The following is a 15,373-nucleotide window of genomic DNA, read 5'->3' on the forward strand; positions in this document are numbered from 1 at the left end:
TACATTATAGCTCAAAGATATCTCATCATGGAATAGGGATTATAAATTCTAATTCTGTAATATGAGACAATATAGTCATGTCATGTTTAAGAAAAGTTGTGTAAACGAGTTCCAATAATTCATGGATTAGGGACCCAAATTTACGGGATTCCAGGGGGTTCAGTATAGATTAATCTTTCTATTTACCCAATGGGACTCAGTGCTCAGTCTAGAAGATACCATCAGAGATGCTTAGTTTTGCAGTTCTCAAACTGTGGATTTGTGTCTCCCGAGATAACATGCTTGTTAACAGCAAAAAATATATTTTAACTAACTAACTATATAGAGGTGAGAAATAACAGACCTCAACCCTATTGTCCCTCTGCAAATTTGTATACACAGAGTCAATCCTTTACCTCTCTAAAGGTAGAAAGTTTCTTCTACTCATTGAACTTTTTGATTGTTGGGGGCCGAATAGATCTGGACAAGAAGTCGTCGAGATAAATGTGAGAAAGGAGGGACAGGCAGTAGAAACAAAAGTGAAACTGTTTGAGCAGCATATTCCAGAAGTCTTGAGGTCTTTCTGAGCGTAGCCTTCATTGATTTGAGATCTACCATACCATTCTCTCACTAGAAGGGAAGACTGATAATGGCAGCAATCCATAAGAGACACCCAGTTTGGGAGTATTTTAATGAAGTTCCTCTATCTGTGGGTAAGACAGGCATGCGTGCAAAATGCAAACAGTGCAACAAAGAAAAGCAAGGCCAGTTGCTCGAATGAAACAACATCATGAGAAGTGTTCCTTCTCAGGAGGAAGCTGTGTTGAAGATGATGAAAGGAACATGTCTGAACATGCAGGATCTTCAGGTTGACAATTTTTTTTATTTCATACTTCTTTCTTAAGGACTGCCTGTCTTCCTTCTGAACTATTCTTGAATTCTCATGTTTGAGCAAAAAACATAGTTGTTACTCTATGGTACTATTTTAGATGCAGTTATGATAAAAAAATAAATAGTTAAAATAGGCAGATCTTCCTTTTACAATTTCACCTTTAAAATAGTACTAAGTAATACTAAATGAGCAGTATGGTAATAATAATTAAATAACTGCATTGACGTATTTTGTTTAGGAGAATCCATCCTCAACATACAGGATTCTGAAGACTATCCACATTCAAGATCACCATCATTTTCTATAGTTTCAGAGTTATCTGCCAATGATAGTATTTCAGTAACATTATGTACGTCACATAGCCACAGTATATCACCTGTGGCAAAAAGAAAAAAAATCTCCATCATCCAGAAACAGCCATAGATAAGTTTGTGATAAGAACCAGCAGATTACAAAAAGGGGTAATTGATGAAAAAATTGCCCGGTTTGGTTATGCAACAAACTCTCCTTTCCATATGATTGAGAACCCACACTTCATTAACATGATTCAGTCATTAAGATCAGGATACAGTCCACCCAACAGAGCAGATGTCACAAGCAAATTGCTGGATAAAGTATATGAAAGAGAAATTGAGCAGTGTGCAAAAGGTCTAGAGGGTGAAATTGTTAACCTGAATCTTGATGGGTGGAGCAATGTCCACAATGATCCTGTTGTATGTGCTTGTGTAATAACAGAAGAAGGGAATGTCTTCCTTACAGAATCAATTGATATATCAGGAAATGCACACACAGCAGAATACTTACAAGAAGTAGCAGTAAAAGCTATAATAAACAGGGGGGAAAAAAAAATCAAATGTCTAGTAAGCAGCTTGGTCACAGACAATGCTGCAAACGTATCCAAGATAAGAAATTATTTAGAGGAGAGTGAAGAGTCCCAAGCTAATAACATACGGTTGCAGTGCTCATTTGATGCACCTCCTAGCCAAAGACTTCAGTGTTCCAGAAATAAAGGCTAATGTTGTGGAAATTGCAAAATACTTCTGTAACAACCACTTTGCAGCAGCTGCTCTGAAAAAAGTGGAAGAAACCAAGCTAACTCTCCCACAAGATGTACGATGGAACTCAGTAGTGGACTGTTTTGAGCACTATATCCAGAACTGGCCTAATCTGATGATAGTTTGTCAACAAAATCGTGAAAAAATAGATGGCACTGTCACAGCCAAAGTTCTTAACATTGGGCTTAAGAGAAATATTGAACACATCCCGAGGAGCCTGAAGCCTATTTCTGTAGCCTTGACCAAAATGCAGGGAAATAGCTGTTTTATTGCTGACGCTGTTGAAATTGGGAAGAAACAGAGATCTTAAAAGAGAAATATGCAATGACAGAGTTAAATTACAAGCATTAAAAAAAACAAATGGGACAAGCACTAACTCCAGCTTTCAGAGTAGCATCTGTGTTAGTCTGTATCCGCAAAAACAGGAGTACTTGTGGCACCTTAGAGACTAACAAATTTATTTGAGGATAAGCTTTCGTGGGCTACAGCCCACTTCATCGGATGCATAGAATGGAACATATTGTGAGGAGATATATATACACATACAGAGAACATGAAAAGATGTGAGTTGTCCTACCAACTCTAAGAGGCTACTTAATTAAGAGAAAAAAAAACTTTTGTAGTGAAGCTCATTTTCTTGCAAATATTCTCAATACTCGGTACCAGGGTCAAACCTTAACTGCTGAAGAAGAGGAGTTGGCTATGACATGGACATCCAGCAATCATCCCTCCATAACACCAACTATAATAAAGCTTCAGAGCTAAGGGTGAACCATTCAAGAAATCTATGTTTGCTGATGATGTTTTAAAGAAAGTCACACCAGTAAACTGGTAGTAAAGTGCAAGTCACTTAAGCACTTGGATTCAGAGACTGTTGAAGTGATAATCTCACTTTTAAACGGCAGAAGAAGCTACTGGCAGCGTAGCAAGAATATTTTCTTCCTTTGGACTAATTCATTCCAAATTGAGAAATCCTATGGGACCTGAAAAAGCAGGAAAGCTTGTTTTTCTTTTCCAGATTATGAACAAACAGGAAAATGAAGGTGAAGACGACTGAGTTAGATGCAAAAGCCAATATTTTAAGTTTCTCGTGTTGACCTGGCTGTCATAGTTCATTTAATTTTTTTTTTTAATTCATTTAACTATTTTAGTTAAAAACAAATTAACAAAAAAACCCACCTCATTTAAAAAACTTTAATGTTTAAATTCAAAAATTCATATGCCTGTTTTGTTAAAAATATAGTTTGCTGTTGAAGAAAAGAATACATGATGTTGTTGTTTTAGTTAAATAAAACAATTTACATGTCTGTCTGGTGATGTTCTCCTCTTACGACAGCATGGCAAGAAAAGCCTACAAATATTGATTAGCCTGTTGAATTAGAGATAGTTCACCTCCCAATGACTTCATAAATATCTGCTTCAATTACATTTAGCAAATTAAATAACCAATCATTCATTTTCTGATATAACTATAAAACTAATCTGAAAAGTTTTCAAAATAAATCACTTAAAAAAAGTATCATGTGTACCTTCTGAAAATGAAACCTACATCTATCTCCGAGTTGTGAAGAATATGTATTAAGGTTATAACAACCAACAAGAATGCACTTTTATGTAGAAAGCCATGATTAAATCGAGTCTTCCTGACTAGTGATTTAAATCAATTTGATTTAAAATCAAATACACCCTGGGAAATAGTAAAAGGATAAATCAAATTTTCAGTTAAGAAACTGACACAGCATCAGTCAACTGAGACTCGGTACTGCATGGCCCTGTTTACAGTAACAAGTGTAAGCAATTCTTCTGAGGCAGTTTCTATACATTTTAGCCTTGTATTAAACAAAAAAGTGTGCCTCAAGAAGTCATTAAAAACAAATACAGGATAGGACAATTTCATGCATAATTAAGTATTAGGACCAACCACCATAGGATAGCAGTCAGTAAAGTATCTTGGATGCTACTTCAAAGAACCTAGCCATCTGAGGATAAGACCAATTCTGACTAGTGAGATCAGAAAGTGTATGAATGTCAATTGCATCCAGAGACAGCTAAATCCCAGATGTCTGTGAAAGTCTGCTGGCTGATTTCTCAACACTGTATGGATATGGATAACAGTTGGATACCAACAGATAAAAGAAGGTTTAGCTATTTAGTGATGATGATTTTTGATTACATGCAAATGTTAAACCGGTGATACTCAGAAATCAGTGTTTCAGGAGCTAAAGCCATCAACATTACCCAAGAGACACACAGTAGTGTGAATTCACTGTTTCATTTTCTATACTACTATATATTTATATTATTCTCACAGAAAATAAGTTAACTAATTACATTATCAACTTGCATTAAGTTAACAACATAGTGAAAGCATCCTGATTGGTTATAAAAATCACACAGCGTTTTAATATCGTGTGCTGCAAAGAGCCACAGGCAACACATTAAAAAGCCACTTGCGGCTCACAAGCCTCAGTCTGAGTATCACGGTGTTAAACCAAGTGTCAGAAAGGGCTCCTTCCAGCCTTGCCCCCCTTAAAATATATCAGCAAGCACCTGATATTTTAAGTGGGAAAAACTGTTGTACTATTTCAGGGATCATCTGTTAGATGGGTGCAGGCAGACTTCTGACAATTCCCTGTGATGGCATGAGACCAACACTGGTGGACACCAGTCCTTCCTTCCCCCCAACCCAAGAACGTTTGACAATCTTCATTTCCCATTATGCAGTCCGACTCTAGGCACCAATACATTCAACATCCAACCAAAACAAATTAGATTAAAAAAAATAGCAGCTCTCACTGCTTAGTCTATGATGATGCAGTTAGGATCTCTCTTGCCTCTGGAGTAGCAAAACCCTTTAAATGCAGTTTTTAACAACTTCCCTTTTTATCAGGAGCTGTCATAGTCATAACTAAAGACAACTGACTCAATGTACTTGCACACGTACAAATGCTATGAGAACCTTTGCTCCAAGAACATGGTGGCAGATCGCTATCGTGCTAGAGCTTACCACAAGTTTTACAGCTTCTCCATCATTATCATACTGTACTGCCCATGAGTAATTTAGCCTGACTGAAAACTTTTTATTTAATTGTATTTTTTTAAGTGTATTAATTGTATTGTAATACTTACCATATTTGTAACTTAATTTTCTTTCCATCTAGTTCTATTGTTCTGATTTTAAAATCAATTCCTGGCAGAGAGAGAAACATATATTAAGTTTAATGACAAAAGGAAATAAATATTCAATTTGCTATTTATTGCTCTGAAATAAAGTACAGGTCATGATAGGCAAGCAGTAAAGATTCTGAAGCTGTTCCTCTCACAATTACTCTGCTGAATTTGTACAGAAAACCAGACACTGAAGTTAATGGCGCTATGCTAGTTTATACCAGTTCAAGATCTTTCTACTTATTTATACTGTAGGACCAAAGCTTTCAGAAGTAGCCACTAATTTTGGGTGCCCAATTAGAAAGGCCCAACTGTCAGAAGTTCTGACTACCCTGAAGTTTAACCAAAGACCATGAGAGTCCTGGGTGCTCAAGGCCTCTGAAAAATTAGGCCTTACAGTACCTCAAACTGGCTTTCTAATATTAGTGGCTACTTTAGAATGAAATAAGCCCAAACTTTAAAATCAGAAGCTGCAATAGAGGGGAAGGGCACTTCATAGCCAAACAAAAGGAAAGTGTTACTCTTATCTGCAGACCAGATATATAGGCTGGTCCATAAATGAGGCCTACTGCAATAGATCATGGATCTCACACACACACACACACACACACACACACTCTATATAAAAGCACTCATAGCTCACTTTTCAAAGTTTTACCGCAAGTCTTGTTTTCTAACGTAAGTCATAATCTCACAAATGTAGTAAGGAAATGCTACATGTTAGTTCTGTAGTTACAAAAATAAGTAAGTTGCATACACTATGAATAAAACTGGCAGTAACTCATATATAACTTAAGGGTAGAATTTTCAAAATCACCTATTAGAGTCTGAGAATGTAATCATGAAAACAACGGATCTAGGCGTTAAGACCATATTTCCAAACTGATTTGGGCATCTTGGTTTTTGGATGTCCAACCTGATAACTTAAGATAGAAGTGACAGGATTTTTTATATTGCAATTGAATTTGAAGATGACACATCAGTATGCAAATACATCAAATCACTTGAATTTTGACTTACATACTCAGGAGGTGGAAACATTTTGATTTAGTGAAGATGCCACCAAATTTCAGCTGTTCAATATCAGATGTAATGAAATGAGGATATGAAATTTAAAGCAACACTAGTTTGTAAGAATGTATGTTGTCACTACAAACACCACATTAATATTTTGATATTGCATGAACATAATGTAATGACTCCAGCTATAGTCAACTCCAGGTATTTTTTATTATTCATGATTCATTAACAAGTTTCAAAGTTATTGAGAAAATTAGATTAGTTCATGAACTTCATTTTTATGTCAATTTAGTGGGGCATTCCTGTTACTGATTTTCGTGTCCTTACAAGTTACGCCCAAGATTACGATAACTGAAATTAGAAAAGATAGATATTTTCACTTAACATTTGATAGCACTGTGCATCCTGCACCCTGTTAGTTTCTATAATCAGAGTCTCTTGTTTATTGGAGAGGTGTGTGTTTAGAGCAACAGGAGAGAGAGAGAGAGAAAAAAAAAAAATGTTAAAAATATGAATGGATTTTTAAAAAATTCAAAGTTTCTACATTTGGAAACATTCTGAATGCCATTGCAAAGCCCTTCACAGATGCTGGAATTTAAATTTAATGTTTTTACTAAAAGTCAAGACAAATGCAATATCCACTTCTCTTCTAAAAAATTGCTATTGTCCATAATATTATTTTAAGTCAGAGGGTTTTAAGAGATCCTTATTCATCATCTCTAGGCCTGAAGTTTTAATGCTAATTATAATACCTGTTATGCAAAGAAAAAAAGGTTCTGAAACTAGTGTGGTTTAAAATCATTAGTTCATAATGCACAAGAAACAAAGACCACACCAACAAGAGCTGAGTTTGACATTTCAAATAAAGCCCCAGAAGGGGCAGGTTTCCTGAGGAATGGGCATATGTTACATGCTCAAACCAAGCACACTCTGTGCCCAGATCCACTCTGGTGAACGCTGGCTATTCTCTTATGGTTAGTATTTTCCCATGTACTACGAAAAGATTTATACAACCATAATCTGACCTACTCTAAAACTCAGGATTTCTTGGCACAAAACAGCTCTACAGAATTTAAAAAAGGACCATGTTAAATGTATCTGCACTGAAAGTGAAAAATGTTAATAATCTAAAAACAAGGAACAGGTGGTGAGAAAAACCATGAGCCTCACAGTTACAATGAGAAGTACATAAAGAAAATCAAATAAGTGACTACAGCATTCTGAGAAGCTTAAGTGAACTAGACACTGACATTTCCTTTGTTCTTCACTACAGTAACAGGAAGTGGTGAGCTGCACCCATTTAGCGCCGATCTAATGACATGTGCTACCACTTCCTGCTGTATACACTGCATGGCTAAGCATGTGCAGCACTTCGGTTACTGAAGTCAGGTTATGGCATAACATCTCGCTGAGGCTCCAACAACATTTCATAGGTTGACATACCAACTTGTAAAAAGCCATTTTCATTTCAGTAACATAGCAGCTTTTTACACACACACACAGGTTTCCATCCACTGGAAATAAAAAACCTCTTTGGAAGATTCCCTACACTTTTTTAAACTGTAACCAGAGATTAAAAAAAGCAATGCTGCAACTGAAAGGGGACGCATAACTGCTTCAGCTCTAAAATACAATATGTAACGTTACACAGCCTTGAAGGAAAAACATGTTTGGATATAAACATGCCACTGCTCTGCTGGGTGATCTTTGGCAAGTCTTCACCTCCAGGCCTTTTTTTTCTCCTTCTATCAAATAGGGTTAATGATCTTTGGAAAGTGCTTTGAGATTGGCAGATGAAGAACTCCATCAGAACTAGGCATATCAACTTTTCCTGTAGAACAGGGTATTAATTGCAGGAATAATAAGCTCCCTACCACACAGACCAGCCAAAACTTAACTAGAAGAAAATCCAACACATCTGGACAAGCAGAAGCCTTTCAGATTTGGAGCAGAGAAGAGTGAGGATTGATATTACTTTGGGATTCCATGCCATCATATTTACCCCAAGTAGGGGATTAGAAAAGTAGATATCTTGATCCACTGGGCCCAAGTTCAGCTAGAGGTTTTAGGCAATGTGGTAACATCCATTTCCTTCCTTTGGGGAATTATACAAGATTTGGGGGCCTGGTTGACTTTGATAGCATCATGCTGAATCAGATATATTTCCACTCAGCATCTTTCAAACACAATGATGTGGATGAAATTGAGCTAGGCACATTGGAGAGACCATGACTATGAGAGCCTTGCTGACACGGTGGACGTGGGGCTTAGGGAGCCCTGTAGAAGGTCTTGCCCTCTAGTAGTTAGAACCTGTGGATCTTGTGGTCTTTCGGTTTTGGCACATGAATAAGTTGGGATGGTCACATGACCTGTCTGGCAAGCCATATTAGGAGGATGTAGATACAAGTCTAAAACTATCAAAACCTCAGACATCTTAGCCAAAAAAAGAGTAATCAAATCAGTTACTCTAGGGCACTTTAACCAATTAAGTAATTTCCCAGTACAATTGATTGCGTATCAGAAATCAGTATACAACTTCTTCTCACCAATGCTGGTATAATACTTGAGCACCTATTTAGCTATAATACCCAACAAACAGTTAGCAGAAAAGTTTGTTAAAAACCAAAAAAACTCCACTGCTTCAATTATTAATTGAGAAAGCTTCCCTCTAGTTGAGGTCTTTCAAGGAAGATCTATCAAAAACACAGGGAAAGTTAAAACCCCCAACTGCCATACTGAAGAAGCCTTTCAGGCCTTCTTACTCCATCAAAGTGAAACAAGGGGGTACAGTTATTTTTCCTTTGCAGTTTATCTTTAAAGCCGTTGTGTAACGCTTTCAATGGGGGTTAGGTAGTGAAACAAAAACAGCCAGCCTCAATCCAACTCTTTCTATTCAATAAGTTAATCAGAGTGGAGAAGGCTTTGTATTAATTTGTCATTACTATTACATGAAAGATAACTTTTAAGTGCTAGTCAAATTCCATCATTGGGAGAATGTAACCCCATAAATGACAAAGGCTGAACTCTTGTTTCACTTGATACTGCAGACACACTCCAAGTACAATAGACCAGGTCTACACTATAAACTTACTAGTATAGTAATGTCATTTGGGGTATGATTTTTATGACTTATAGCAACAAAAGCCCTAATGAAGGTGTAGTTATTACCCTGCATAAAAGGGCTTGTGCCAGTATAGCTTATTTCACTCAGGGAATGAGTTTAAGCTGCAGGGACAGCCGGCAAACCTTTTCTAGGGTAGCACCTGCCTTAGATCTGCACGCAGCAAGAGGAACTGCAGGAGCCCAGTCCTCAAGTAATCAAAAAGAAAAATCAGATGAAGTTCACACACCCCCTCCAGCAAAGTCACAGGGGTAGCAACATACAATATTTGGGGTTTTACATTTGTGTGGATCAAAGCTAACTAGCTAGTAGCTCATGCTAATATTTCCTATAGTTCACCATTAGCATCACAGCAGCCGGAGCATATCCTGTGAAAACGCCACATCAGTTTTCAGTCTGCTCTTTACTCAAGCTGATTTAATCCTTAGTTTCCTATTTCAACAAATCTACAGAGTATTCACATTTAGTAATCACACATTTACTATTTGGTGCAGTCTTTATAGGAAGTCAGTACTGTCAGGAAATTAAACCTTCAATGATGCAGGGAAACTGCACCCATCTATCATGGTGTATGCTGACCTACACGCTACACAGCGTAAACAGTCACAATGCTTCCCATTACTAGCAGTGGGATACATGCCCAGTAAACTCCTAGCACCTAATGTGTTAGAGATTTAAAGAGCCAATACTTACTTCTTGGCAAGTTGATGTAGCAGAAACAAGTGTCCATGTAACTGCCAACCATCTGCGTGGAAGTAGTGAGGAACCAGTTTTTGATCTACTGATTAAATACTCAAGGCTCAACTACTGCACAGTGCTTGCTCAGAATTCTAGAATACAGCAAAATTGTAAATGGCGGAATATGACAGCTATTTACAGAGTGGTAACTATTTCCAAGCTGCCTGGTCAGAAAGGACTATGAAAGCATCCTTCGTTTAAGAGAAATAAAAGCCTTGGACAGTGACAACCAATAGCATATTGGAACTACAGCATATGTGAAGATGGCATTTTATTTGTTTTTGGATGAGGACCTCAACTGCATAAACACACAGCCACTGTTGTGGAAAGGAAAGGGAAGTTAGGTTAAATATCTACCAAGTCCTGTTATCAGCGGTTTGCCATGAACTGCTAGTGCCTCTGGGTACAGCTTTTATGGGATGCTCCTGTGAACTCCAGCTGCAGCAACAGCAGTTCCAGTCAAGTAGCTAGTGTAACTCAATATATTGCTGTTACATAATAGGTGTATCATGCAACATTTAGGATGGTCATCATGGCTAGGCTAGAAACTCAGTTAAGAACTTCCCTTTGGGATTTCCACAGATTTACAATGTGTAGGTTTAGTGCTGAATTAAATATAGTTTCTACATCCCTTGCACAGCTAACATTAGAAGTTGGTTATGGACTTCATATCATTGCTTCTCCAAGTAAAATCCATTAGATCTTTGTGTATGGTATGTACATATAAATGCAACCATGGCCTTTTAAATAGGTAGTTTGACAATTCTATTGGGATTCTTGTTATACATTCTCACCAGATCATTCTCTCCTTATTTTTCTGAAAATGTCAATGGAAAGAGACTATAGACCAGAAAAACCAAGAGGATTTTTCAGTGGGAGTTTCCCCAGTATGAAGGGCAGCAATGCTCTACTGCCTATTACCAGAGAATATGTGGGCTGCAATAAAATGGGAAATTACAAGAGGGGAACGGAGTCTCAAAATAGAAAGCTGCCTTCCCCTTTAAGGGATGTGACAGCACTAGGATCTAAGTCCACACAGCAGCCTCCAAGTTAACATTGTTTCACCTCTAAGGTGTCTCTGGTCTTTGTATAGTCTTGCCCTCAAGTGTGTGTTTTGTTTTTTAGGACAGGGTTGGGAGGGCAGAGGAAGACAAGGCTTGCTGTTTCCTGTTAATAAACAGGACAAGCAGTCACTTTTGGGCCAGAGGAACACAACAGGAGGAGAAACTGAAGCAACAAGGGATACCTACACCAGCAAGTTTACTGAAACAGGAAATCAGAACCATTAACAAGAGGAGAAATATCCACTGTTTGACTGGAAGGCAGCAAGCCTTTAGTGATTTTTTTAAAAAGCTGTACAATTTCCTGAACATACAAAATTTCCTTACCACTTAGATCAGGAGTCTCAAACTCAATTTACCTTAGGGCCAGTGCCAGTCCTCAAATCCTCCCAGAGGGCCAATGTCACTCATGCCGCCCAGAACCCACCCCCCCAAAAAAACTCCACCCCCCCACCTGCCTAAGGCTTTGGGACGGAGTTTGGGTGGGGGAGGAGGTTTGGGATAGGGGATTGGGGTGCAGGCTCTGGGAGGGAATTTGGGGGCAGGATGGGGTATGTGGGGAGGGAGTGCAGGTCTGAGAGGGGGTCGAGGGTGCGATGCTTACCTGGGGCTCCAAGGCGGGGCAGACTGGGCGGCCTCCGCGCACTTCTGCCCCCAGGCACTGCCCCAGCAGCGTCCCATTGGCTACAGGGGTGCTCAGGGCGGGGGCAGCACGTGGAGGTACAGCCCTGCCCTGCCCCGCCTCTGGGCTGCAGGGAGGGGCTAGCATCCACTGGAGCGAGCAAGCACACGCTGCTGGGGCCTCCTGAGAGAGGAGCGCCCGGGGGCGGCAGGTGGGACCCAAGGGAGAGACCCGGCCCCAAAACTGCTGGAGCCCCACAGGCCACTTTGGGGAGGCTCGTGGGCCACCGGGAGTTTTGAGACTTAGATCCTGACTTAGATCCTTGCCAAAGAGTCCCATCTTATTTGTATAGGGTACAAATGAAGGCTTCAGACAGAATTTGGGCTCTAGTGAGTTGCACTTCCATTCAACATTGGAAGTTTTCACTTAATTTTAAGTTTCAAGTATTTGCACTTTAAGTCAGCATATTTTTACTGGGGGGGGGGGAGAAGAGAACATGCTGCAACTAGCATAGCTGTCTTGTGTTCCTTTGGCTCTTGTAAGCGGAGCGAAATTTACAAAAAAATTGTTAGAGCTCTTCAGGAGAGCAAGATTGTTAGCTTGTTGTATGGGCCTGCTCAGAACCAGAGCATAGTATGAGAAAAGGTACATGCACACTCAAACACTGCACTCTGAAGGATTCTACCCCCAGCTTTTGTATGGCATCAAGTTACAGCTGAAGAACTCTACCACTTGTAGTACCATATTGGCAATGTAAAAATTAAACAACTTTTAAGATAGACCTCTAAGGAAATTAGCTGGGAAGAGGGCTACTGAGGATATATCAACCTACTACAGTGGCAGTGATAGACAAAATCCACAAACTGGTTTCTAAGTCAGCTGTTCAAAGATAATTAATTATGTTCTCTTCCCACCCCTCACTTTTAAGCTCCCAATAGATTGGAGACAGAATATTGATGTAGAATTCCTGATGAAAAAATACTTTGAGGATATATGCTCATTACAGGTTTTGCCTTTTGGTGACAGCAAGCAATTGTTAGATGTGCACATAAATCAGTGCTATTCAGCAGTAATACTAGTGATAGTTTAGATTCTTCTGAAAGTCAAAGTATGTTCACAATAGTTAATATGTTTTTGCTGATTCTTAAGTGGGCAGGTTTGAATTCTGAAAGACTATTGCACACTCCAAGATATTACTAAGCATGAATCTCAGAACAAACTGCTGCCAGTGACATTTGCTTTTAATTATACTTTGAAGAGTTGCAAGTAAGCAATGCTAAACCCTAAGCAGATTCTAATTTACATGCCTTGCTCAGTGCATGAGTACTAATCACGTGCAGATGTATTTACAGGATTATATGCACATACAAGTCTTTTGGGAGACAGTTGAAAAGTTCTAATACCTTCCAATCAGATTCCAAGCACCAGAGAGCCAGTTGTGTTGCTCTCTGGACAACAAGATATTCAAGAACTCATTACTTGCTACATGTACTCCTCACACCATTTGTAAAGAGTTGAGGATGTTTGCTTCATTCCCTTAATGGGAAATCTGTAGGTAAAGAGTACATGCCTGCTCCAATTTAGACTCTCTGAAGCAGATATATATTATCCCTAGTTTTGATACATTCCTAGAAGCATCAACTAAGTTGCATTAAAAGGAAAGTTTTAGGGAACATCTTACTCTGCCTCATTATCGGACACAAGATATACTGGGCCTATAAAATAAAATAAAAAGGTGGCACCTCACAAAAATTACATTTATATTAGATCCTCTTAACAGGGCTTTGAGCAATGAAGTGGTATGTAAGAAAGTTACAGCATGGGAGGCATGGTCAGAGTATAACCGTGAGGGTGGAGTGCACTTGCAACATCTTAGCATCATACAGTGCTGAATGCAAAAGAGCGAAGTCTAATCATTTTGAACTTTAACATTTGGGTTTATTCCCAAACATCTGCAAGACATTTGAGACACAAATGCAACCAGTTATTCAGCCTTTTGAAAGTTAGGGACCCATGTTTTTGGTGGGTTTTTTTCTTGTGTTTTGTTTTAAAAGAACAGTTGTTACTTCCATACTCTGGAGGACTCAGTAAAATGCTCTTCAAATGACTATCAGCACTAGTCAGCCAAGAGCAACTCTAGGCACTCCCTCCCCTTCATCTCACTTCGAGCTTGGGCAGCAAAAAAGTCAGGACAAAAACTCTGGTTTCCCACATGATGGTACATGGAGCAGCTACCACCTAGCCAACACAAGAGAGGCCCAACGAAGCTGATATTTCAAGAGCCCTGATCATGGCCCTGGTTCAATGCCTTGAACCCCTCAATGGAATAGTTTTTCATGAGGGCAGCCTACCTCCCATTCAGCCATATTTATCTCACCTTGCAAGATACTATAAAACCCTCCACTTCATGGAGAAAAAGGTTAAAGGTGGAGTAGGGGGGAGACACAAAAAATAGATATAGTTGAGGCCAACTTAGATAAGATGACAAAGAATGCAAGAATGTGTACGTATAATATGAAATATTTCCTACTCTGAAACACTTGAGACTCATTAACCACATCAGACCAATGCTTACAATGGAGTAAAGCTAGCTGTAGCTTCCTCTAGCACCTGTCTCCTTGGCTAAGAGAAGCTATCCTACTATGGTTTGAAAAAGGAAATAACCTATCTTCAGTGAAGGGAAGTGACATACTTTCTGTGTTAAGTCTATAACCATCAGCACAGAACTAGGATTTTCCCCTACGGTATACTTGGAAACTGTTAGTCTTTTACATGTCAGTGACCTACAGCATAAACAGGTCAGAATACCATGATCTCAAATCTAGTGTTCAGTGGACTGTCTCATGGTTCAGCTTCTTATTTACATCAGTGATCCTGTCAGGACCACTGCCAAAAAGAATGCATGTACCAAGTGTTCTACTATGAAGAACAGGAGAAGCCCACCCAGAACCAAATTCAGTTTCCAAGCAAGGAGCACAGCCAGGGAAACCTCCCCAAAACCTCCTCTGCAAAACCTTTTGCAGAAAGCAGAGCTCACACTCCATACCTCGGAGTGACCTTTGCACTAAATAATTTGCGACACTGAAAGCAAGCGGAGTCCAGCTTTTGAATTGCAAGCCACAATGGCAGCAGGAACTTTCATTTGGTTGTAACTTTGTTCGACATGAGTCAAAGTTCACTGTCCTCCTTCAGCAACACTTTTTAAAACATGTTTTAGGGTAAAAGTGGTTTAACAAACATGTACAGAATACAGGTTTCAGAGTAGCAGCCGTGTTAGTCTGTATCCACAAAAAGAACAGGAGTACTTGTGGCACCTTAGAGACTAACAAATTTATTAGAGCATAAGCTTTCGTGGGCTACAGCCCACTTCTACAGAATAGAAGTTTCATATGAAAAAAAAAAAAACAGGATTTCTGGCCTCTGAACAACTCCCCATAGTATCTGCAACCAAGACACTGCAACATTATGCTAGTGCATTATAAAAGGAAAAGCAGCCAGTCTGTTTTCGCTGTCTATTTTCATGAGCAAAACAGAGTAAGCAAACAGCAACTGGAGAAGTCATCTCAGCTTGAAATTTTTATGTTGTAATAATTTAAGAAAGCATTAGCAACAAGTAAGTGTTTGCTTGTTTTGGGTGTATTGTTTTTAGCTCAATACCCTTTAAGATGGCATCACTAACTTAATCATTTAGAGAAGTAGTCCCTACTCGTAACGTAA

The 15,373-nt window shown here is 39.0% G+C and overlaps 1 protein-coding gene across 1 annotated transcript in view; it reads right to left on the reverse strand.

Annotated features, from left to right (window-relative positions):
• The window catches only part of RAB8B (RAB8B, member RAS oncogene family), a 42,438-nt gene that overhangs the window by 14,795 nt on the left and 12,270 nt on the right, over positions 1-15,373 (reverse strand). Inside the window, exon 2 of the mRNA XM_034783673.1 lies at positions 5,056-5,116. Coding sequence (XP_034639564.1) covers positions 5,056-5,116 — 61 coding nt within the window. The remainder of the gene's footprint in view (positions 1-5,055; positions 5,117-15,373) is intronic.

The sequence above is a fragment of the Trachemys scripta genome, chromosome 10, assembly GCF_013100865.1.
Source record: "Trachemys scripta elegans isolate TJP31775 chromosome 10, CAS_Tse_1.0, whole genome shotgun sequence".
In the NCBI taxonomy this organism is placed as follows: Eukaryota; Metazoa; Chordata; order Testudines; family Emydidae; genus Trachemys; species Trachemys scripta.